The 23,275-nt window shown below is 38.1% G+C and overlaps 1 protein-coding gene across 6 annotated transcripts in view; it reads left to right on the forward strand.

The window, feature by feature from the left end:
• Positions 1-10,758: 10,758 nt before the first annotated feature.
• RNF157 (ring finger protein 157) overlaps positions 10,759-23,275 on the forward strand; it is a 92,107-nt gene continuing 79,590 nt past the window's right edge. For 2 of the 6 annotated variants that reach the window (XM_087924802.1, XM_087924801.1), the window contains exon 1: positions 11,577-12,241. In XM_087924802.1, coding sequence (XP_087780928.1) covers positions 12,154-12,241 — 88 coding nt within the window. In that variant the 5' untranslated portion in view covers positions 11,577-12,153. Of the gene's footprint in view, positions 11,132-11,576; positions 12,242-23,275 lie in introns of those variants that run through there. The other 4 variants (XM_087924805.1, XM_087924803.1, XM_087924800.1 and 1 more) reach the window with 4 other exon arrangements.

A 23,275-nucleotide genomic window follows, 5' to 3' on the forward strand; every position in this document is an offset into this window, starting at 1 on the left:
GGGATTCCTTTTTTATTGGACCTCTCTAGGACATGGATAGGTAAATATGAGTTACTTCCATGGTCAAAACCCCAAAGGTGCTTTTCCAAAAGTCAACTGGACTCTCTTTGGTTTTCCTTGAAAACATTTTGCTTCTCATCCAGGAAGATTCTTTAAGTCTTCTTGGATGAGAAGCAAAATGTTTTCAAGAAAAAGAAAAAAAACAAAAACAAAATCCAATTGCCTTTTGGAAGAGTACCTGTGACAACCATGACCTCCTGGATAACTGTGATGACCCAGGGCGTGGCACAAAGACATACAGTCACATAAGTAAGAAAAGTCCCTTTAATACCTCCAACTTTGCCCCCAATGTCCAGTTTCCTTCAGCTGGAGAAAAAACTCTCCCAAGAACAGTCTTTAAATGAAGGAAATTCAGTCCAAAAACAAAATACATATAAACTAAATAAAAATGCACACAAACCACGCTGCAGCAATTAACTGGACAGGGCAGGATAAGGAACTGCAGACTTCAAAGGCCAACAAAACACACACACAGTTGGGAAGATGCCAGGAACCCAGATAAGCCTCGACAATAAAAGATAACTCACAATTTGCTTCCCACGAGTTGCTGTGTGCAAACTCCCTTTTTAAACACATTGTTCCCAGCTGCAGCTAATGAAGTGAATCAGGGCCCTTTCCTCCCCCATAAGCCACGCAACTCAAATTGCTTCCTTGTCTGTTCCTCCTTGCATGCCCTAGGATGAAGAAGGGGTGGGCCTGGCTCTTCCTCTGAATTCCCTCTGCCTTGCTCTACCTCTCTCCTGCTCTGTCCAGCCGGACTTTACCCTTCCCCAATTTCTTCCACAGCCACCGGACTCAGATTCTGACAGGGGCATGACAATAACTGAGAATTTCCCTAGATATCCATGATCAAAAGTTTCATCACATGGCTTGCTGTGAGTAGTATTTAACCCTAAACATCACTGCCCCTGCTTTAAGGTAAATCAAACATTTTTGTTTAATTGACTAGGTTAATTCCTCTTTGAAGTGCTAGTAGCACGATAATCATCCCCCCCTCCCCATGATCCAGTTAATTATTTTGTGGGGACGGAGCTCCAAGGTTGTAATTGCCAACTTAGGACTTATGGACAATAAAATCCCAACACTTGTAAGGAATACTGGTTTAAGAAGATTTCTGAAGAAACACTCTCCCAATAATCTTAAAAGCCCAATGCATGCAGTGCATGTTTAAAACTCAATCTGTTGGCACACTTACACACATATCTAAAGTGTGACCTATGAAGAGTCAGATGAGGCATCTTTAGCAGAGACCACTCTATTTAGTACTTCATAGGGCTACACATTCTCGCCATTTCAATTTCCTACAATGTCTTAAGGCAGCATCACTCTTGGGGCATTTTGGGAGATTCAGAGTCGCCATTTGAATCAACTCATAGTGCCATTGCTCTCCAATGATCTTTTTAAGGGAGGCTTATTGAATGAGATTTCCTCCCAAGGAAAAACAGAGCTTTGTAACCTGAATCCTGTAGAAAGACAGATCTAGCTCAGATATAATGCTAAGAGATATTTTAACATGATTTGGGTTTTGCATAAAGAAAGACACTTAGAATGACAATTGATATTAGAAGAAAGTTAAGCAAGAGTTGAGAATTCTGAAGGTATTAGAAGCAAATCTCTTTTAAGGATGACAAAAATCTTTTCTCATTGCTACTTTGGAGTGGGAATGAGGAGGAACATAATATAAACACTTTGTTTTTTTAAAAAAACAATACTTCATTTTTAGGAAATAATCATATAGAAAGTACTTCTTTTAAAAATTCTACACTGAATACTTTCCTTTGAACATGCTAGTTACTTTGCTGATTATATCTATGCTTTAATATGCATCTATATCCAATGGTTTAACTGGGATGAAGATGTACCATTAAAAGCTAACTAAGCCATATCAATCCAGTATATAAACTGTATCAGTCCAGTGCCTCAAAAATTTCCAAAAAGTTTTCAATTTTTAAAAACCTTTTTAGTACCCAAAGAAGTTAAAGATATATTTCAGATATGTATACCTCTGTTCAAAATCTAATATTTTGGGAAACTTGATTGGCCTGGATAAATCCAGCCTGAACTGGAAATTGAAGAACACAACGTAAAACTGTATAAAGGCCAGAGTAGTTATTGTTTAAATGTTAATATCTTATAATGGTTGATATGAGCATAATTGTAAAACATCATTTTAAGACTGTAGTTATAAACACACTCATTGACAATGAGTCCCATTGAACAAGATAGTATTTAGTAAAAAAAAAAATGTGATAAAATTAGTTGCAAAGCAAGCTGAATGAGATTTCATTTTTACTAAAAGAAATATCTTTAAGTAGGAGCTTAACTTAAGAGTGTTAACAAAAGCATAAGGTACCCAGCATGGGATAAGAGAGAATTAGTCTGTTACCCTGTTAAAGCAAAATATGTGTTAGTATGTCACTGTGTTTCTACTGCCTATCTACCAAAATAGTCCAAGTATAAGCAGCAAAAAACAGAAACAATAAAGTAACACAAATAGAAGAACCTGAGAACATATATTTCTTATCCTTGACAATGTATTTGTGGTAGCAATCAGATTCCGATAAAATCCCTTTCTTATCTAGATTACAAGGGGTGTTACTAGCTAATGGAGGGCAACTACCTTATTTGTCTTGATTTGTCACATATCAGAGTTTAAATACGTAGCATTTTTGTTTAAATGCACACACACTCACACATGCAGTATAGCATTATGAACCATGTAACATAATGTTGGAAACAAAAATAATAAACAAGTCTGAAAAATTGGAGTGCATAAACAAAATAGTTCATAAAATTTGATCAAGTTGCTCAGAAATATTTGTTGCCCTCTTGTTAAAATAAAACAAATGTTGACAATAATCCATTGCTATAGATTTGTTGTATGTTTCTCCTTCTAATGACATATAATCATTTGTTTGGCTCAATCCACACTTTGCAGGCTTGAAAAACTCTATAGCTCTAAATACTGTATATTAATAAATCCCAAGGATTAGGAGACAACCAAGAAGGTCATACATAAATCCAGTTGTTTGCTTCTCCAAAATATGGTACTATCTGTAAATAGGATAAACTCAGACTATAATGTTCTACATAATTCCTGAATAGGATTTCCAACTCAAAGTGATTGCATTATTAAACTTTGAATATTTGTACTAATCTTATTTTAAGATCAAAAGAAACTGATTTTAGAATACCTTTCTATTGATAGAATGCCAATTTCATCAACCCCAGCTTAAACCCCCGTTTAAAATGGGTTACTGGCTAAGGAGCTACCATGGATTTATAACCAAACTTCTAACCTGTTTAGAACTTCTAAAGCAGTTGGAATGTGGGAATGACCTTGAGAGACAGGTGGGAGTGCCATAGACTGGACAACTGGGCATGTAAAAGATATCTCAATCCACAAAAGTAGGGAGGAAGTGGAAACATTTCAGAAAGAACATCTCTAGTTTTCCACTGAGTAAAAGGAAAAGATAGGGGAAAATAATAGCACTAGCACTTAGATTTATATACAGCTTCATGGTGCTTTACACCTTCTTTAAGTGGTCAGCATATTGCCCCAAACAATCTGGGTCCTCATTTTACCAACCTTGGAAGGATGGAAGGCTGAGTCAACCTTGAGCCGGTGCGGATCAAACTGCTGGCAGTCAGCAGAATTAACCTGCAATACTGCATTCTAATTACTGCGTCATCATGGCCACTTTCAGCCTTTTAGTCTTACAAGATTCTGTTAATCTAACCTTAAAGTTAGTGCTAATACTTTTGGTTGTGCTTTATGTCTAGACTATTTTGTAAGCCTAAGGGAAGTAGTGGTAATCCAGATGAAAATGACCATGCTTGGATTGAATGCTCTTTCATTGCTTTAAACTGCGCAAAAGTTTAAAGATCTTCATTTAACTGAGATAAAACCGCCCAGAGCTGTTGGATATGAGATGGGCAAAAAATACATTTTCTAAATAAATAAATAAAAATGAGGGACTAGGAATGCACAACACCTTGAAGAACAAGATGTAATACTGACCAGAATAATTGTTGTTTTAATGTTGATACTTTATAATGGTTGATGTGAACACAATTTTAAGATACTTAAAACAAAATAAAAAATTGAATGATAGTCTCAAAATCAGAGGAATAATTGACTCACTAAAAGTATTAACAAAATTACCAGAGATTAAAAACAAGAGTTGTAAAATTTTAGGCTTCTTAATTGATAGTTCTAGGAAGATATACATGAACAAATAGACATGCAACAAGGTATATTGGAGCAGGCATAGGCATGCTGTAGTGTCTATTTTAACTTAATCACATATTTTTGTGGGATCACACAGCTATTATTGCAAGCTTTGGAAAAAGATACTTTTCTTTAAGGAGATATTTGTAAATGCAGCATGGGCATCCACACCCGTTCTAAAGCATCTTTCAAATTTTGGATCCAAAATACAATACATTCCAAGTAAAATCCTTCCTTTAAAATGTGCATTAGACCAAATGTGGTGACGCCTTTAAAATAGCAAGTAGAAATTAGTTTGAAAAAGTTTCACAATATCCATTCAATAAAATGCAAAATAAAAAAATCACTGTATTTTTGTGCCAATCCACTGGGAAATCAAACATACAAAATGCCTCCCTTCATTTGCTTATTATACAGATTTCTATAAAATGAAATCCATCTTTGTAATTAACATATAATGTAAAATAAAATATAAAATAAAATAAATATATTCCAAATGGTTTCATAGTTTAATTGTAGTAATGATTTCTTGAAGTGAAAGTCATAAGTGGTGGTAAGATTTGGTCCTATAATAAAAACTGTCCGGCAATTTTATATTGTTGAAAATACCCTCTATCTTAGCATTTTTAATTAAAAAATAGAACTCTATAATTTAGAATAAAATTGAAAAAATTGTAGATACTTGCAGAATTTGCATACATCTGTCCTTTTTTGTATCCCACAGATATGTTATAATATTATGCTCTAGCACTGTAGAGGTTTTTTTAAGCTTTGAAAGGAGAACTGTGTAAGCTTGGGGCCTCCAAAATAGATTTTTTATTACATTGTTAAAAATAATGACACAAGGAAAGAAACAAAAGTTTTCTGTGATGCTGACCTTTAGACTCAAATATATTAAACATAATGGAGCTGTGCAACGTTTCCTTCAAAGAGGAAAAGGTGCTTGGAATTTCTGGGAGATACACGGTGAATTGAACATACCTTCAAGAGATTGGAGATAAAAACCTTGGCAATTTTTTTTTAAAAAAAGGTGAGTTGGCTGGTTTTGGGGGGGCCTTTCCAGACAAGGTGTGGACAAGAGATCACCCACATATACTTTGGATGGCTGCTCCTTGTGAAGAGACTCTAGGACAAGAGTCACCCGCAGATAGTGCCAGGAGATGAAAGAATCTGCCATTATGTTTGCAGAAACTTCTATAAAGGACACTAGGTTTGCTAACCTTGCTTTATAATCATTTTTGGCAATTGCTTATTTAACTTAAAGCTACTGGAGATGTTTAAAACAATATGTTTGAAAAGCCAGCTTGTGAGTCAGTCTTCATTCATGAAAAAAACCACAATAATTTTAGGAACTTAAAGAATTGAAAATAAATAGCAGAAAGTTAAATAAGATTTTTATCTAAAAAGTTATACATGAATTAAGGCTCCACACAAATTTGGAATTTACTATATGCTTTTGGAAATAATTGTATAAAATGAACAAGACGATGTTTATGGATTTGTCGATAGATAAGAGATGGGATATGGGATGAAGAGATTATTGGTTAAGAGGGTGTGAAGAGTTACAAAAATATACTTGTGATGAAGGTTCAATGTGACTACTTTTTCCTCTTTTTTCACTACATTCTTACATTTTTCTTTTTTCCTTCTATTTCTCCTTCTCTTTCGCACCTTTTGATTCTTTTTTCTATTTTTCTTTCTTTAGTTGTATTAGATTGTTTTTATATTTTTTTAAAAAAGATTTCAAAACAAAACAGGCTGAGTATTGTGACTCAGCAGCCTAAGATAAAAGTGAAGTCTTCAAGTCTAGTTCAGTTCTTGGTAAGTTCAGACAGTATTGAAATGGTTTTGCCTGCCAAGGAATGGGCATGAGTGCATCATTTGCCCCTTTTGGGATGTTTTACATTTCCCAATCTAGCCTACAGTCTTGGGATTCCCTGGTAGTTTCCTATCCTTATGTTCAGCAGGTTGAATTTGCTTAGTTTCTAAGTCCAGACAAACTCTGTCAGGTGTTGCCTTTTACTGAGTCTAGCAGTATAAACAGAGAGGGAACAAAAAAAACACACACCAAACAACCCCAGATGCCAGCATAGGCTAGTTGGATGTCTCAGTTGACTCAGGACATTACCACAAATCCCAGCTCAAAAATGTCTTCCTAACAATGCTTTAAGGATATCTCCACATGACACAGTTTTCCTCATCCTCACATTTCTGCAGAACAAACTGGTGCCCTACAGAGTGAACAGATGGCTATCACATTCTGATAGCACAAGCCCTGGGTTTAGCCAATCAGGGGGAATATTTTTCTCACCAGCAGGGAAATTTACCAATCACTACATTCTACCTTGCCTTGTGGGAAGTGTCACTTGGCCACCTCATTAACAAGGCTAATTAACGGTCTAACCCTTCCCATTGGCATACTTTGTGCCTCCTCATGGACAAGAGGGAAGCAAACTAAATGGGCAAGGGGTAAGGTCAAAGGACTTAGTAAAAAGACTAGGCAACTACAAATCAGAAAGAAAAGGAAGTCCTTTACCAACTTAAGTTGAAAAATCATAAAGCCATTTTATTATGTAGCTGGGTTTGCACAATGGTTTGTAGTTTTATTATAAAGATCTGTATGCTCTCTGATTTAGCAGACTCTAGGATGGGCACAATATTAAAAACAATAAAACAATAATAACATTTCTAGCACAACTCCCACATGTGCTATTGTACACAATTAAAAACCTTACTACCCAGGAAATGATAGTTTTCACTACTTTTCTGCAGGATAGCAAGGTAAGGGCTAATTAGACCTGAGGAGAGCAAACCCACAGGGAGGGTGTTGCTACAGTAAAGATCAGCCTCCAAGCTGACATGGCCCCTTTTCCATTGAGATCATGTGGGGCAATGTGGTGGAATGCATTCCCTCCCTCCTGGGAATATGTACTACACTTCACCACAGGTGAGATGTCTACCTCAAGAAAATGTTTATTGATTAGACTTGATTTGTATGGCCACCCATCTCAGAGCACAATTCTAGGCAGATGATAACAATATTACTTATCCCCAACAGTAAAGACCATAAAACTAAAAACAAAAACCCAGTAACCTCAGCCAACCAACTGGGATATTTCCCAACAAATCATCCATAGGCAGGTTCCCATCTCACTCCCCCATTGCCTGAGGGAACAGCCAAGTCCAGATGGCTTTTCAGAAGGCTAAAAGGTTGCAGGCCTACCATATTGCCTTGGGAAGGATGCTCCACAGATCAGGGATCCCTACAGAAAAGCCTTCATTTTGAAGGTAGCAGAGACTCAAGCCATGTATGGCTGTATTATTAATGAATGATTCTTGGAACTGGGTCTAGAAGCATATGGCAACTAGTTTAACTCTTACAAAATGGGAGTTCTGTTCTTACTCAGCTGAGCAAGTTACTATGTACTTTATTTTACTGAATGATCTAGGTTTCTATATGCCATAAACTAACCAATCATAACCTTGATCATAATATAATCATAACCTTAAACCCAAATTAACTATGAAGACTGGGGTTCCACAACACACTAAGCTAAAAAGTAGTTAACCAGTTCATTTGCATGAGCACAGCCTCTGCTTCTAAGAAAAAAGCAGTGCAAAACCACACAGACAACTGAAAGCTTCCCTAAATAGCCTCTTTATTCTGATTACTTCCAGCTGTGGATTATACTGTTATCAGACAATCTCAAATTTTCTAGCAGATGATAAGAAAAGATGAATTATAACATTTTACAAGGCTAACACATTTTATTATAAGGCATCAATCTTTTGTGAAGAATGATATTAAGATCAAATTCATCAGTTAAATATTACTTAAATGCTTCCTAGAAGAAAAAAAATTTGGGGACAAAGCTTTACATTTTAGTTAGATTAGTTAATGGTTAATTAAAAGAGCACAAATGAACAAATAGATATAATTTACAGACAAAATACACAGTTTTCCTCAATCTAATTTCCCAGACAGTAAAGCTGACATTTATCTCATGTTATGCCATTTGGCAAATCTAATCCAGTCAAGGATTAGGTTGATGAATTTAGTTATCAGATGCATCATTTGCGGGGCAGCTTCTTGTGCAACAAGGTCACATCGTGTAATAAGATTGGGTCTGGGTTAGGGACTTCTGTCCTCACTGTGAGTTGTGAGGGGTGCACAAAGGGAGGCTCAGCCAATCTCATTGTACACGTGTTGTACTCTGACAATAAAGGTAATAATCTGCTCTTGTCTTTGTTCTTTGGGGTCTTATATTGATTAATTGATTGTGTATGCGTGTGATATTTTAAATTGGGCAATTAGCACAACAATGTATTACATAATACATTTTGTTTGGGGTAAAGAGACAAAGGCTATAGCTCAGTAATGGCACATATGCTTCCCTGCAAAGGTCCTAGGCACCATCTCTGGCATCTTCAGACACCGCCTGAAATTCTAGAGAAGCAGTTGGTATAGACACTAATGAGTGAGAGGGCCCTACTAAAATCAGCAATCATCTAGATGTGAACATAAATATATAATTTCTTCATTCAAAACAGCATGATATAGCAATTGACATTTTCTGAGGGAAGAGTTGGACTAAAGCTCACAAATCTCATTCACTGAGTTGGTCACGTGATAATAAAACACACATTTCAGTGAGGGAGGCTGTTTTCATTGGTGACTCAGTGAAAGATGTAATTGCTTGAGCAAGCTGAACTGGAAATTATGGATTACTCAGTTTACCCAAGTTGTTTGAATTCACATGGGATCCTGAATTATAAACCAACCAATCATCAGGGTTGAGGTTGCATTCATGCTAGGCTAAAGAAAGTTTGCTTAAGGGTCAGTATGTGAATCCAACGTTGAACTTTACAAGTTTTTTTTTAAAAAAACTAGATAAGAAGGAACCACTGCATAAATGGGATGCAAGTGAGCTCTTCTTTCCTCCAAAGTGGGACTCCCCACCCAGGCCAATGGGCAGAGCCAGCTTTTCAGGCCCTTTTGGAAGGCTGGGAGGATGATGGCAGATCTGTCCTCAAAGAGCACAATGTTCCAGGGAGCAGGAACCACAGCCAAAAAGGCTCTTCTCCTGGACCATGCAGGCTGAAATTATTTGGCTGACAGGATCTGCAGCATGCCCCCCCTTTTCCATAGTGAGTGAGGCAAGCCAATCCCATTGGGGTGAGATGGGTTCCTAGTTTGAACCCATGCCATAAAGGGCTTTAAAGGGATAACCAGAACCTTGAATTGGCTTGAGAAGCAAACTGGCAACCAGTGCAGCTTGCACAACAATGGTGTTACATGGACCACCCTAAGGGCCCCTAGAAATGTCTGCATTGCTGCATTCTGTGCCAGCTGCAGCTTCCAAATACTCTTAAAGGCCAGCCCAAGGTAGCAGCCCATATTGCCAGATCAGATGGCAATCCCAAGTAGGCTAACTGTCCCACTGAATCATATTTTCAAGTAAACATTTTCAGCTCAGATAGATTTTACATCTACTGTAAAGGCTGATTTCCAATGCACTGCTCCATATACTTATTTCATGGTACATGTAAAAGATATGGGGGACCCAATGGGGGAGTACTACACTGGAGGTAGCCACTAGAGACTAGACCAATAGCAAACCTCACCTTGCTCCTGTGCTTCTTGCTTTTCTCCTGCCCATTTTGAATCTCATACCTTCATTATTTATTCCATTGTTTGTCATTTCATTACTTTCATACTGTTCTATTTACTCTTCATTTCTCATGTTTACTTTGTAAGCTGTCCGTTGGCAAGATGGGCAGAAAATAAATGTAACCAATAAATAATTTTTGCCACTCTATAAGCATGGGGTCATACTTTATTTCTTTTTCATATTTCCTTGAAGGTAGTGTCATATCTTCAAAGTTTTAACCATATTTCTTTGTACTTTGTTATCTACCCCTGCCTTTGTTTTCAGGGGTCCTTTACACCAGCACAGTCTTCTTGGTTCACCTTCAGAATACCCAAGCCTCAAAGAGAACTGCAGATAATTTACTTCTGCACCAGAATTCCAGAATTTAACATGACCAAAATGCTATTTTAGAACTGACGCTACATCTCACCTTTGCCTAGCTTATAACTTACCAAGATGGGGAACTTTTTCTGGGTGTATATGCATGCATGCATAGGAAGGAGTTCATCAACTATGTATTCTGCATTTTTTAAAAAGTTCAATATTCTGGAGAGGGGAAACAGAGATGTGAAAGATTTAGGGCCGGGGTCTTCAAACTTGACAGCTTTAAGACTTGTGGACTTCAACTCCCAGAATTCCTCCTCCAGTCATGTTAACTCAGGAATTCTGGGAGCTGAAGTTCACAAGTCTTGAACTTGCCAAGTTCGGAGATCCTTGATTTAGGAAATAGTTTCTGAACTATTCCTTTTTTAAAAGACAGCTCCTTTATGCAATCTTAGCTAAACTCATGAATCCTGGCAAGTTTAAGGGCAAATAACAGCATCCTTTACTGTTACAAACAGTAAGATACTGATATTACACTAATGGGATTATTTCAGTGTTAAGAAATTCGTGATAGAAGGATTGAACAATGAAATGCCAGCGACTTCCCAATACGTTGTGACTCACAACGTTATGACTCACTTCAGAGTAGGTCTCCTTTAAACATACAGGGAGGAAACAAACCTTGCAATTTTTGTTACAACTTCTGTTATATTTGGGGAGACCGAAAGAGTTAGCGGGGAGAAAGACTGAGATAGGGTGGGGGGGAGTCAGCGATGTAGATGTCAAATGACACCCCAACTACCATGACTGATCTGCCCGCACATTCTGGATGTCCTTGCCAGAAAATACCTAGGAGAAACGAGAGGTTAGTGCGGCAATTCCGTAACTTGTTCAGAAACGGAGGAAACAACGGCGTTCTGTTCAAAAAGGCTCCTTCCTGTCTTGGCACAGCCGGGGAGCGGGGCCTCTCTCTTCCCGTCTTGCGGCTGGCACGTTTTATTTTTATTTTTTAATGAGACGAACGAAGGTAATTCCAGGCAGGCGCCCGAGAAGCGATGACGGGAAGCATCCGGTGTGAAAACAATCTCTCCCCCAAACTTTTCCTGTGCTTTAAAATGATAAGCTGTCCCTCCAAGCATTTCTCCACCGCCTTCCCAACAGGGCTTTCTCTCTCTCTCAATCGTTTCAAGGTGAACTTGGGATGATAGCTGAAAGAAACGGAGGGAGCAAGGAACTGGGGGCGGGAGAGGAGCGGTGGGGGGGGACGCGAGAAACTAGCGCTGCTGAGCAGGCAGCCTCCTTTCGTGGCTGCCCCCATTGGCTGGAGGACGGAGCCGCCACCGCCAACGTCAAGGCGGCGCCCAGCTCCTTGCAAAGCTACTGCAGTGAGCGGAGATGCTGCCGCCGCCGCCGCCGCTGCTCCTGGGGTTGCCTCTTGCACTTGTAGCAGCGACGCCCGCCGCTCGACCTGAGGAAGTTACTGCGCGGCTGAGCCCGCGCGCGCCTTTTCTCCCCCCGGCTCGGCGGCTGCAGTGCTCCGCGAAGGACTAGCGCGGCTCCCCCTCAGCCTGGTGCTCCTGGCAAAAAGTGGTAGACGGGGGCCGAAATGGCTGCTTCTCTCCCCGGCTGGGGAGCAGTAGGCACCGCCACCCCCCTGGGGACAGCAGCAGTAGCAGCAGCAGGCAAGTCAATGCGGCAGGCTCCTCAGTGAGGGAGCAGCGCCGCGGCGGGAGGAGCGACCGACCGACCTCGCGCGTCCCGCCGCCGACTCCAGCTCGGCGGGCGAAGGTGCGAGCTGGGAAGCCGTCGCATCCCCCACCCTCACCCCCCTCTCTGTCCCTCTCTTCCGCCACCCCGGATGCCCGCTGCCGCCGCCGCGCCTGAAGCATGGGAGCGCTCACCAGCCGGCAGAACGCCGGAGTGGAAGAGGTGGATATCCCGTCCAATTCCCTCTACCGATATCCCCCGAAATCCGGTAAGTGCGCGGAGCGTTGGTGGCGGCGGGTAGGGGGAGAGAAATAAGCGAGGGGTTTGCGGGGAGTCCCGCATGGCAGGGCTGCGCGCGCTCCGACTCCGGCCGAAGGAATGGCGAGCGGCGGCGGCGGCGGCGGCGGCGGCTGCAACCCCGGAGCTCGGCGAGGGCTATAAGGCGAGCGTCGGGACCCTTCCTTTAAATCCCCCCCTCTCCCTCTTGCGCCTTTTCGCCGCCGTCCGGTCGTTCTCCCGCCAGTGGGGCTGCTCCCGTGACGGGGTTTTTTTCTCTGGCTACCGAGGAGTTTCCCGAGACTTTTGAGGGTCAGGAGAACGACCCTCCTTGCAGTGTCGCCTCTGGCTGCTTGGGAGGATGGTTATTTTCTTCTTCTTCTTCTTTTGCTTCCCGCCTCCTCTTTCTCCCCGTGCAAGGATTGCGGCGGCTTGGGTGGAAATAGTGACATTCGTGGCATCGCGCTTGAGGCTTTTTAAAAGCTGCTTTTCGTTCGGGCAACAACTGCTCTTTGGGAATTCTTGCTTGAAAAGGGACTGGACTCTCGCGCGGTCCTGAATCAACCTTCACACACACACCCCAATTAAGAAACCCATGGCAAATTCTTGTCTGTCCTGTGCCACTTGGCATGCCTGCCTCTTTAGTGGTATAGTGCGCTGATTGCATTCTAAAATATCCCATCAATCTTCCGATGTAACAGTTAGCCATCCACGCTGCTAATGAGATGAGCTCTGGTATTGATGGGAGGGGGAATTTAATTTCTAAAACTACAAATGCTGTGTATTGGATGCAGGCAAGACCATCAATATCCTTCTTCCTTTAATCCATCACCGACCGCATATATATATGTGTGTGTGTGTGTGTGTGTGTGTGTGTGTGTGTGTGTGTAAATATATGTATGTATGTATCTATCTATCTATCTATCTATCTATCTATCTATCTATCTATCTATCTATCTAAAAACTATAACTATAACTATATAACCTCTCTTCTCTCTCTCTCTCTTCTCTCTCTCTCTCTCTCTCTCTCTCTCTCTCTCTCTCTCTCTATATATATATATATATATATATATATATATATATATATATATAGGCATATTGTTTTCCAAAGGTGGAGCTTGTCTTCTTTACATAGTAAATATTACATAGTAAATATTACATAATACTAATAGTACTAATAGCAGTTTAAGAAAGCAAACCTGAATAAAGGCAACTGAAACATAATAAAGATCTGGTATACCTATTGTGCAATATCTAATACCTATTGTGCAATATCTAATAACAATTAGCTGGGTTAATTAAGGCAGAAGGATCTTTTCTGACCATTTACTGGTTAACCTTGGAAAAGTACTTTTTGTTAAATTTATTAGGCTACAGGAAAAAAATTATCAGGCTACAGGAAAAAATACTGGGGACCAGATGCAAAGAGATGTTGAGGTATGGATTAACAGCTGATATTATGTGTGCATCCTGCAGTGATGTATGGCATCCCTGTTTTCTTTAGCCTGTGGTCATCCTGGAAATGCATAGCAGAAGCGCCTATGGAAGCAAACAGGGAAAAGTGTCCACAGTATGTTAGCTTTGTAACATTCACATGGCTGACAGGAATAGATCTGTATGCCACAAAACAGAATATGAATTCTGTACTCTGTATTCCAAATTCATGAATTTTATGAATAGGATCAATCTTCTGCTCACTTAGTTAAAACAATTCCCATTGAGTTCATTGAGCCTTATTTTTATTATAGTATTTTAATGCTTTGCTTAATTAGCTGGGGATAATTTCAGTTCAATAAAATATGAAATAAAGTTTTCAACAAACTTGCTGTGAAACTACAGCAACCGGTACTTTAGTGTTGATAAACAGTTTGTAAAGAGATTTTTAGGAGCAATATATTTTCTATCTTTAGAACAGTACCTAAAATCCTATTTCTGTTTATTATACAGTATTTAATTACATGTTTTGAAGACTATTTCCCATCAGGATAGCATAATTCAAAACAAAAGGGAACTGGCAGAACATTCAAACCTTTTGCGACTAATCCCAAGAGGTCATTTTTTAGAATCAGGGTAGTTTCTTCTCTTGAAAATGCTTGTTTAATTGCTTTTTGCTCTTGTCTATAGATAGATATGTAAATCAATGAATGTTGTTTATTTATTTATTTATTAAATTTAGATGCAGCTCATCTTACTATCCAAAGTGAGTGGCTTACAATACAATAACAGCAATATAAAATCATTAAAAATTAACAGGGACTTAATAAAATTGGAAACCTTGCAATGCTATATGTATATGATATACTGTGTATGTATGTATGTATGTATGTATGTATATATGTATGTATATACGTATGTATGTATGTATACACAAACACACACACACACAAGATTGTAAGTCAATTTGAATTCAATATGCAATTGTATCCACCTAATTTCTTTATATTAACATGAAGTAGGGCTATGGGGGGGGGTGTCAAAAAAGTCAAGATGCTGGCTCCACCCTATAATTGAAAACTACTGTCTTTTTTGATCTCCTATTGCAGATATCCCCGTCTTGAAGGCTGTGATGTGTGTTACAAGGGCTGAGCAGACTAATGCTTACTGGAAAATATGGTTACAGTTTTCTTGCTTAGTGCAGTACAGGTAGTCCTTGACTTACAACAGTTCATTTAGCAACCATTCAATATTACAATGGCACTGAAAAAAATGACTTATGACTGTTTTTCACAGTTAGGATCTCTGCAGGACCCCCATGATCATGTGATCAAAATTTTGAGGCTTGGCAACTGATTCATATTTATGGCCGTTGCTGTGTCTGAAGGTCATGTGACCCCCTTTTGCGACCTTCTGACAAGCAAAGTCAACGGGGAAGCAAGATTCACTTAACAACTGGGTTACTGACTTTACAACTGCAGTGATTCACTTAACAACCAAGACAAAAATGGTCATAAAACGGGGCAAAACTCACTTAACAAATGTCTCAGCAACAGAAATCTTGGGCTCAATTGTGATCGTAAGTTGAGGACTATCTGTAGTAACTTTAGTTCAGCCTAGCCTAGAGTCTATTGGCTGACTTGGTTTCAATGAATTTGAAAAATACTAAATAGGAGGATACTGCTCTTATTATTAAAACATTCTAAAGCCCTTTTGGCTAATGTTCATCAGAAGTATATTTATGTCACAGAATAACTCGGAAGTCCCATGTACATGAAAGTAAAATCCTATATTTCCAAACTCTTTATATAAATTTTATTTATTTATAATTTTATTTATTTTATAATTTCAAATTGTATAGTCACCTACTGATGCATAGCTTTGGGTGATTAATGGGTTAAAAGCAAATAACATTTAAAACAAGGCCTTCAGAGCCATGGCAGGGGGAAAAACAAGAACACTTGAATATACTCACTCTTATTGGTGGCTACCCCTAATACAGGAATGTCCAACTTTGGCAACCTGTGCTGGCTGGGAAATTCTGGAAGTTGAGGTCCACTTAAAGTTGCCAAGGTTGGACACCACTGCATTAACATGCTCAGCTGATGCTTTTGGAAATAGCCAGGTCTTCAGCTCTCTCTTGCAGGCAGCCAAGAATGGGCTGTGTGAATTTGAGGGGAGCATGGTGTTTCACAGGGAAGCAGAACAATAGAGAACCTAGGCCCCATAAGATGTTGCTACTTAATAGATGGGATCTGTGGTATATCAGCTTAGTCTGATCTTACTGGATGGGCAGATACAATGGGAGATAGGCAGTCTTGCAAATATCTAGGCCCTGTGTCATTTATAGACGATAACCAGGACCTAGAATTGCACTGATAACTAATATAACTCATGTAGTAGCACAAGGACAGACTTGGCATGCTTTAATTATGCATACTGTTGCATTCTGGACCAGTTCTACCTTTTGAGTGGTCCTCAAGGACAGTTCCATGTAGTGTGCATTGTGGTACTGTAGTTGATATAAGTTATGACTGGTTGTGAATAGGGCCTCTCAATATAGGAAATCTAATTGGGTGAATCTCTGCAAAGACTTTTGGCCACAGTTACCCTCAAGTAGAAGCTGTGAGTACAATCCCCCCTCCCACACACATCACAATTGCACACTGGAACTGTCTAGGGAAATGCAATCTCATTCAAAGCTTATAAGTAGGTCTCCAGAACAAGTTGGTCCATGTACCTATAGCCACTTTGTCTTCTCATAATATATATGCTGGTCACTGAGGATTGGGTGAAGCTTTTATTAAGCAGATTGGAAACTAAAAGAAAAAGGGGGGAAAGCCTGTAGTGATTCCTCTGTTTCCCAAATTACTTACTAATTGCTCCCAAAGAACATTGCAAAGTCAACGCTAACATGAATTCAATTTCTGTACTGAAAATATGTGCCTGCCTTTTCAGCAGGCAGAACAGCTGGAATCAGTTTGTAGTATCTGCCTGGCTGTTAGCATTTAGCAACTTCTCTTCCTCCAACTGGGATAGAAGGTGCTTTCTGAGGGACTATAATCTTGAACAGATGATGCCCGCATTTCTTTTTTTAAAAAATCAGTAACCTACTCAAAGTCTTTCCATGCTGAAGTAACATAGCAAACAAGTGCCCTTGGATGGGGTTAATAATAGGAGTGACCTTTTGAATTTCTCTATTCTTGCATTTTCTGTGATTTTTTTTTATAATAAAAATACTTACCAGGATCCTAAAAGTTGCAAGGCAGTTTCATTCATGCATTGTGTAATTAATTAATTAATTAATTAATGCAAATTTAATTAATGCAACTGTGGGGATGATTGGTGGTTTGAGAATGGCCCCTCCACTTTTTTTTAGCTTTTTACCTTTGTTTTATTTTTTAACTTTGCTTTTAACAATATATCTTTTATATGGATGCATAGCTTCCAGAGTCACTCAAAAATCGCTTATAAGTTTTTAAGAAAAAAATTATTTATATGTACAAATAATGTTTTTAACTTTGTTTATTTTATATTTTTTAGCTTTTAAACTAATTGTATTTTATCCTTCTTATGCTGATCTATGCCCCATAATAAATATTTAATAAATAAATAAACCCTTGTACACAAATGCTTTTATCGCACAAGAGTGTGTTTGTGAATGGGGGTGGTGGTGGAATAAGGAAATACCTGCAGGATGCTGGGTGTGACATTTAAAACATAAATTTGATAATATTCCTGGCCAGAGATGTTACCTCTTTAAATTAAAAACGATGCAGTTTTTCAAAGAGGAGGGAAGTGGTAACAAACGAACGTAAGTAAACATAAACAAAATTTATGTTACTTTCAGTTGTTTTCTGTTGGCCCAAGGGAGGAGGCAATGGCAAATCATTTCTGCCAAGAATGTGTCAATGCAGTCACCGGAGGTCAAGAATGGCTTGAAGGCAAAACAAACAAACAAACCCTCATGTGCATCACAAAATTTAGGTTAATTGAACTATGGATGTGTTGTGTGAACATATTTTATATCTTTCCCTTCCCACTATTTTTGTGTTCTGGACTCTTCCTTTTTTATTTTAAAAGTGCACCCTTGACCTAAGAGATGGACAAGGAGGACAGATGGCTTGGGAGTTGATTGTGCAGAAATGAGCATCATGGCTAATCAGAGAACAAGGGATCTTCTGCTGATCCCTACGTCTAAATGAAGCCTTTCCCCTTTTGTTCAGATATTTCTCCTCACAAATGCTAAGCAGAAGCATAGTATACAGTATTTCTAATTTCAAAAGGCAAAAAGATTGGAAATATAAGTACTGCACAAGATGAAGCCAGGAGGGAGTAGATACACAGCAAAAAGCTTTATTCTTCAGTCTGGAAATAAAAATTGGGATTTTTTTTAACCTTTTAAATGTTTTTTTTAAATTCTAACTTTGCTTTTAACTCTGTGTCTTTGTGTGGTTGTATGGTTTCATTTTGTAAATGGCTTAGAATCACTCAGGCACGATGGGCAGCAAATAAATTTGATGAATAAATAAAACAAATAAAAAGCCCCTTTTTTATATCTTTATAAGCGATAGGGAAATATGTACAGGGTGCTGTGTGTGACATTCAAAACATAAACTTGATAATGTTCCTGCCCAGAGACCATTTTCTTGAATAACAGTTGTATGCCTTTATTTAATTACTCTTTCAAATACTACAACAGCTGCTAGTTATGCAAAACATTTAACACAATGGCAAAGTAAAAAGCCTCAAATCATATCTTGGGAAAAATCCGAAATAAAGACGTCAGTGTGTATGCAAGCAGAAATATCTTTGAAGTATGTGGGCCTGGAAAAAGACATCTGATCCTCCTTTGCTTTGCAAAGAATTGGGTAATGTCAGCTGTATCCTATCATGTGAGCCATGTTACATATTATGCCTAAGCATGAATGAGGAAAATGATGGGGAGCAGAAAAGGGGAGTTGGGGTGCTTGACCTTTTTCTTGATAGCTATGTCCTTGTCCCAAATCAGCTGATGATCTTTGTCAAAAAAAAAAAATCTTCTTTTCAGTCTTGCATCCTCTCTCCTCTTGGAAATGGGGTTTAATCAGTTAAAGGGACAATCTTCTACTATTACAGTCATGTAGATTCTGAATGTGTTGACAATTGTGCTGAAGTCACTGCTATGGGGGTGGGTGGGTTAAGAAATGGAGGAGGCACCATTAATTGGAAATACAGTACTTGGAAGTTAGGGAAATCCAGAAAACATTGGAATTTATCAGGGGTCTGCAGCTTCTTTCTGTCCCTTTCAGAGCTGTGAGCATCTTGGGCCAATCAGTGGTTTGTATGTGGTTCTATGTGGTCTTCATAGATGTCATGCTTTTCAATGTAGAGCCCTAAAGAGTATTTCCTTATGGATTGTTAGCAATGCTATTTCAGCTGTTTTGTTGATCTTGGAGTCCTATTAAAACCACCACCTTTGAGATGCAGGTCGTAGTCTTCCTAAAACAGGCACCTGTTAATTTGCAAAGGCGTGAAATTGTAGTCTTCAAGCAAGTCAGTTCATCAGGCAGGATGTTGCCACAGGACCCACCAATATAGTATCAATAGTTAAATGTAAAATAGAGCTCTCAATGGAGTTCATAAAATACAAATAAATTGTTTATATAGGAAGATTATGCAAAGCACAATTTGGTTCTAAGCTATTTAGATCTTCATAGATGGGAATCTACATTTAGCTTTTACCATATATGATGAGTCAACATTTTATTTGGATGGTTGTATAGTTGATTGCTACGATCCAAAATGCTACCACCTCACAGGGTTTGGGGCTTTAAACATTGCTGCTTTTGGAGTATCTAAAATGTCTGTAAGTGGATTGGACATGGACGTCTAACAGTATTAGCTTAATCCTGAAGTGTTAGAGACTTAACTGACAGGATGTGACAGATTTGCCATGTTAGAGGGCATAAGGGAGTCAGAGGAGGTAGGAGAGCTAAAATAGGATGGATGGCCACCCTAATAAGACAGTCGTGTTATTCTTGGCATTGCTATGGGGGCATTATGACTCATTCCTTTTTACTGCACTGATTTATAGGGCTCTGAGTTAAACTGGAGAAATCTAAATGACTTAGATAAATCTTACTGTTTTTGCTGACCCATGCATTTGCTAACTGCTCTGAGCATCCCGAATGGAGCTAACTATAAATCCAAATCAGTATGATGCTGGAATTATTAAGGCATAAAAGGCATTAATTTGTTCGCTCATTTGATCTTTAGTCCACATTTTTTTTAGTTCCTTGCAAACTCCTGTTGTTGATGACAGAAAAAAGAAAACTGCCTGTTATAACTGTCTTCATGCATAGTACTAAGATATTTGGTTCAGTTTTGGATGGAAACATTCATTGTGTGTAAACTAGCTAGATATTATGAGTGAAGTTCGTAATATTGTCATTATGATTTAGTTTAATTCATGAATCTTACCTATGTGAGCAGAATTATCTGTGCAGTGTTAACTTTTCTCCCCCTACCGCCTCCTCAAAGACCCCCCCAGAACAAAATTGAAAGAGACTTACAGGAGGTTACAGAGGAAGGAAAATTTGTCCTATCTGTTCCTTCAGTGCAAGAAATCCTTTGGATCTATCCCTTTACTTGAAATATGGTTGTCTTACAGTTCATACAATCAATAAATTAAAAAATAAAGCTTATTAATGTTGAACCATCTCCTATTTCTAAAAGCTCAACAATCTGTTCCCAGGGATTCAGGTCTTCTTGGAGTGCAAGTAGTCCTTGATTTAACAATCACTGCTTATCTACCGTTTATATTACAACAGACTTTCCCTCTGAGCTACTCATTTTTGGAAGTTATGACAACTGCCTCTCCTCCACATTCATGTGATTCCATGTTGGGAACCTGGCAGCCAGTTCACTTTTACAGCAATTTGCAGCATCCAGTGGCCCATTTTTGCTTGTTTTTAGTGTTTACTTCTGATTTCTGGCAAAAAAAAAATGTCTATTAGGAAAACCATTGGGCTAAAGGTGATTGAGCAGTGTAAATAAATTATGGTTTTATAGGATGTATGAACCAAAAGAGTGATTACTCACATCAGTTAGAAATCTGGAAAAAGGATCCTTATGGATTTATGATATAAAGAGAATAACTAATGAAACTGATAGGGGGATACATGTCCATTTTAAAAGGTTTATTCAGCATGTTAAGCCATAATAGTGTTTGTAGTTTTGTACATTCATTCATGCAAATTTATATGACTGCCCATCTTGCAGAAAACGACTTTAGGCAGTATAAACAATCTAGTAAAATAGTAAATACTACACCAGATATTTCTTGTTTCTAAACCTAGGTTAAAATGAGAAGTTTGTGATCCTATTCTACTTCTTAAAATAAGGTGGAGAGAAATGGGAAAGTTTCTTTATACTGATATAAAAGAATCTTCTTTGCCATACTCCAGGTTTCCTAAAATGACATATTCCATTTGTAGGAATATAATTCAAAATCACTATGTTACATTGAAATATAATTAAGTTATTTAATTGTAAAATTTCTTCCCCAAAATGTGTTGAGATATGTAGTAATTTTAAATCATACAATGTTACAACATCAGATCTCATAAGTTAAGAATCTTAGTTTTTGTCATACCAACACAAAAGATCGAAAAAATATTAACAGGCCAAAATCCACATATGGATTTTCCAAAATCGGATATTACAATTTTCAGTTTCACAATTTAAGCATATAACACTCTCTGTATAACTATTATTAATTTTCTTTTTAAAATTCCTTATAGAATTGAATTGTTTGTTTCTATTGAATGCTACATCTCTTAAGGAGACTAAAATTGCAAGTGGTTTGGTAGGTGTTGGAGGTATATGTACTGTATATTGTTAACATTGTGGCTAACTAATGTTCAACACACACACTGGGTCAAAATCTTTAAAGCAACATTGAGAATCAACTGATTTAAAGTATTGATCTCTATATAGCCCAAGTATTCAAATAAAAGTTTTTCTCTGCTGTTTTTAAACTTAATTTATTCCACAAAACCAATTTCTTACGTGATTCAAGATCAAAATGTATCTCCTTAGTAATAACCAAATATGTCTGGTAGTTTTAAAGTGAGAAATGGAGATTCTTCTTTAATACATGTGATCCTTAAAACCTGACAAGATTACAGAGACGTTTACACATGTACTTTCCAAATAGGCAATATTCACAACACGTGTCATTCCAAAAGAATATGCTGTATATATTAACATGAAATAACACCCAATGATATAATTGAAAATCTGGTAGGTTGAAACCACATCATTGTAAAGTAACCTTATTTTTGCCAAGGATACCCAAGGGATTTTAGCCTGCTGTCATTTTTTTCTCATTTTCTATGTTGTAAAGTACCTAACATTAGGATTCTTCTTTAAAATATTTATTTATTTAAGATATTTATATGGCGGCCAACTCACACAAATGAAAATTTTGGCAGGATACATATAAAATAAACATTCAAGCACAATGAAATTATAATAGCAAAAATTAATAGACATTTGGGGACTTTCAACCTCTACTACATCTTGTAAAATAGGTTCTACATCTTGTAAAATAGGATCTCATGTCATATGGGCCCCAGTGCCTGTGGAAGAACCAAGTCCTTAATGCTTTTCTAAGGTTACTTTCGTTGGGGCCAACTGTATGTCAAGGCAGGATCATTCCAGAGAACTTAATGGGAGTTACCTGCATTGGGCAGCTAGATTTTTCTCATGAAGGAGAATGGGTAAAGTCTTGTTAGTGAAGCATATGGAATCCTTAGTAATAGTATAGTATTTGTATGAGAAGAATGAAAGCTGTCCCCAGTAATGGGGCCTTTAAAAATCTACTGAAGTAGAATATGAAAGTCAGGGTCAACAAGTCAGTCAAGCACAACTCTGCAGCTCTAGCGTATTTTGCTGATGTAGATTTGCAGATCTAATTAGATTTGCAGATTGTATCATTTTAAATAACGTCATTAAACAAGATAGGATTGCATTTTATTAGAGAAGGAGAGTTGGCTAAAATACATTCTGGAAAGAAGGTTGTTTAGTATCTATGCTAAAAGAAGTAGGTTTGATGCTATGATTAAATACCAGATTAAGACAGATGATAAATTCTCAGTCTGCTCAATGACCATATTGAACTATTTGGCATCCTAAGATACAGAAAAATAGGTCTTCTTTAGCCCATTTTAAAACAGGAGGAGAAGTAGCAACTTCTTTTAAGTCTATATGCTTATTGTATCAAAGCGGTTATAGAAAAATGAATTATAATAAAAGATTGGCCATTATGCAGCTACCTACTACTAAGAAAAAATGTTCATAATCTGCTACCTTTAATTTCAATTTTAATGGAAATGCCCAGTTTCGGAAGTAGTCTAGTTATGCTACCAGCAATTTAATATTCCTACAACGTGTTGGTTATCCCTTGGCAAAATGCAAAGGTATTCCTTTTTCCAGATTGCAAGATTACTAAAAGTAGAAGAAAAAGACTTGTCATGGTGTAACTCAGGAGGCCTCATGTAAAAAATAACAATTTTGAAGAAATACTTTGGAATTTATAGTAGCATAC

Source organism: Pseudonaja textilis, chromosome 2 (genome assembly GCF_049901715.1).
Source record: "Pseudonaja textilis isolate UNSWEBS1 chromosome 2, rPseTex1.2, whole genome shotgun sequence".
Taxonomy (NCBI): Eukaryota; Metazoa; Chordata; class Lepidosauria; order Squamata; family Elapidae; genus Pseudonaja; species Pseudonaja textilis.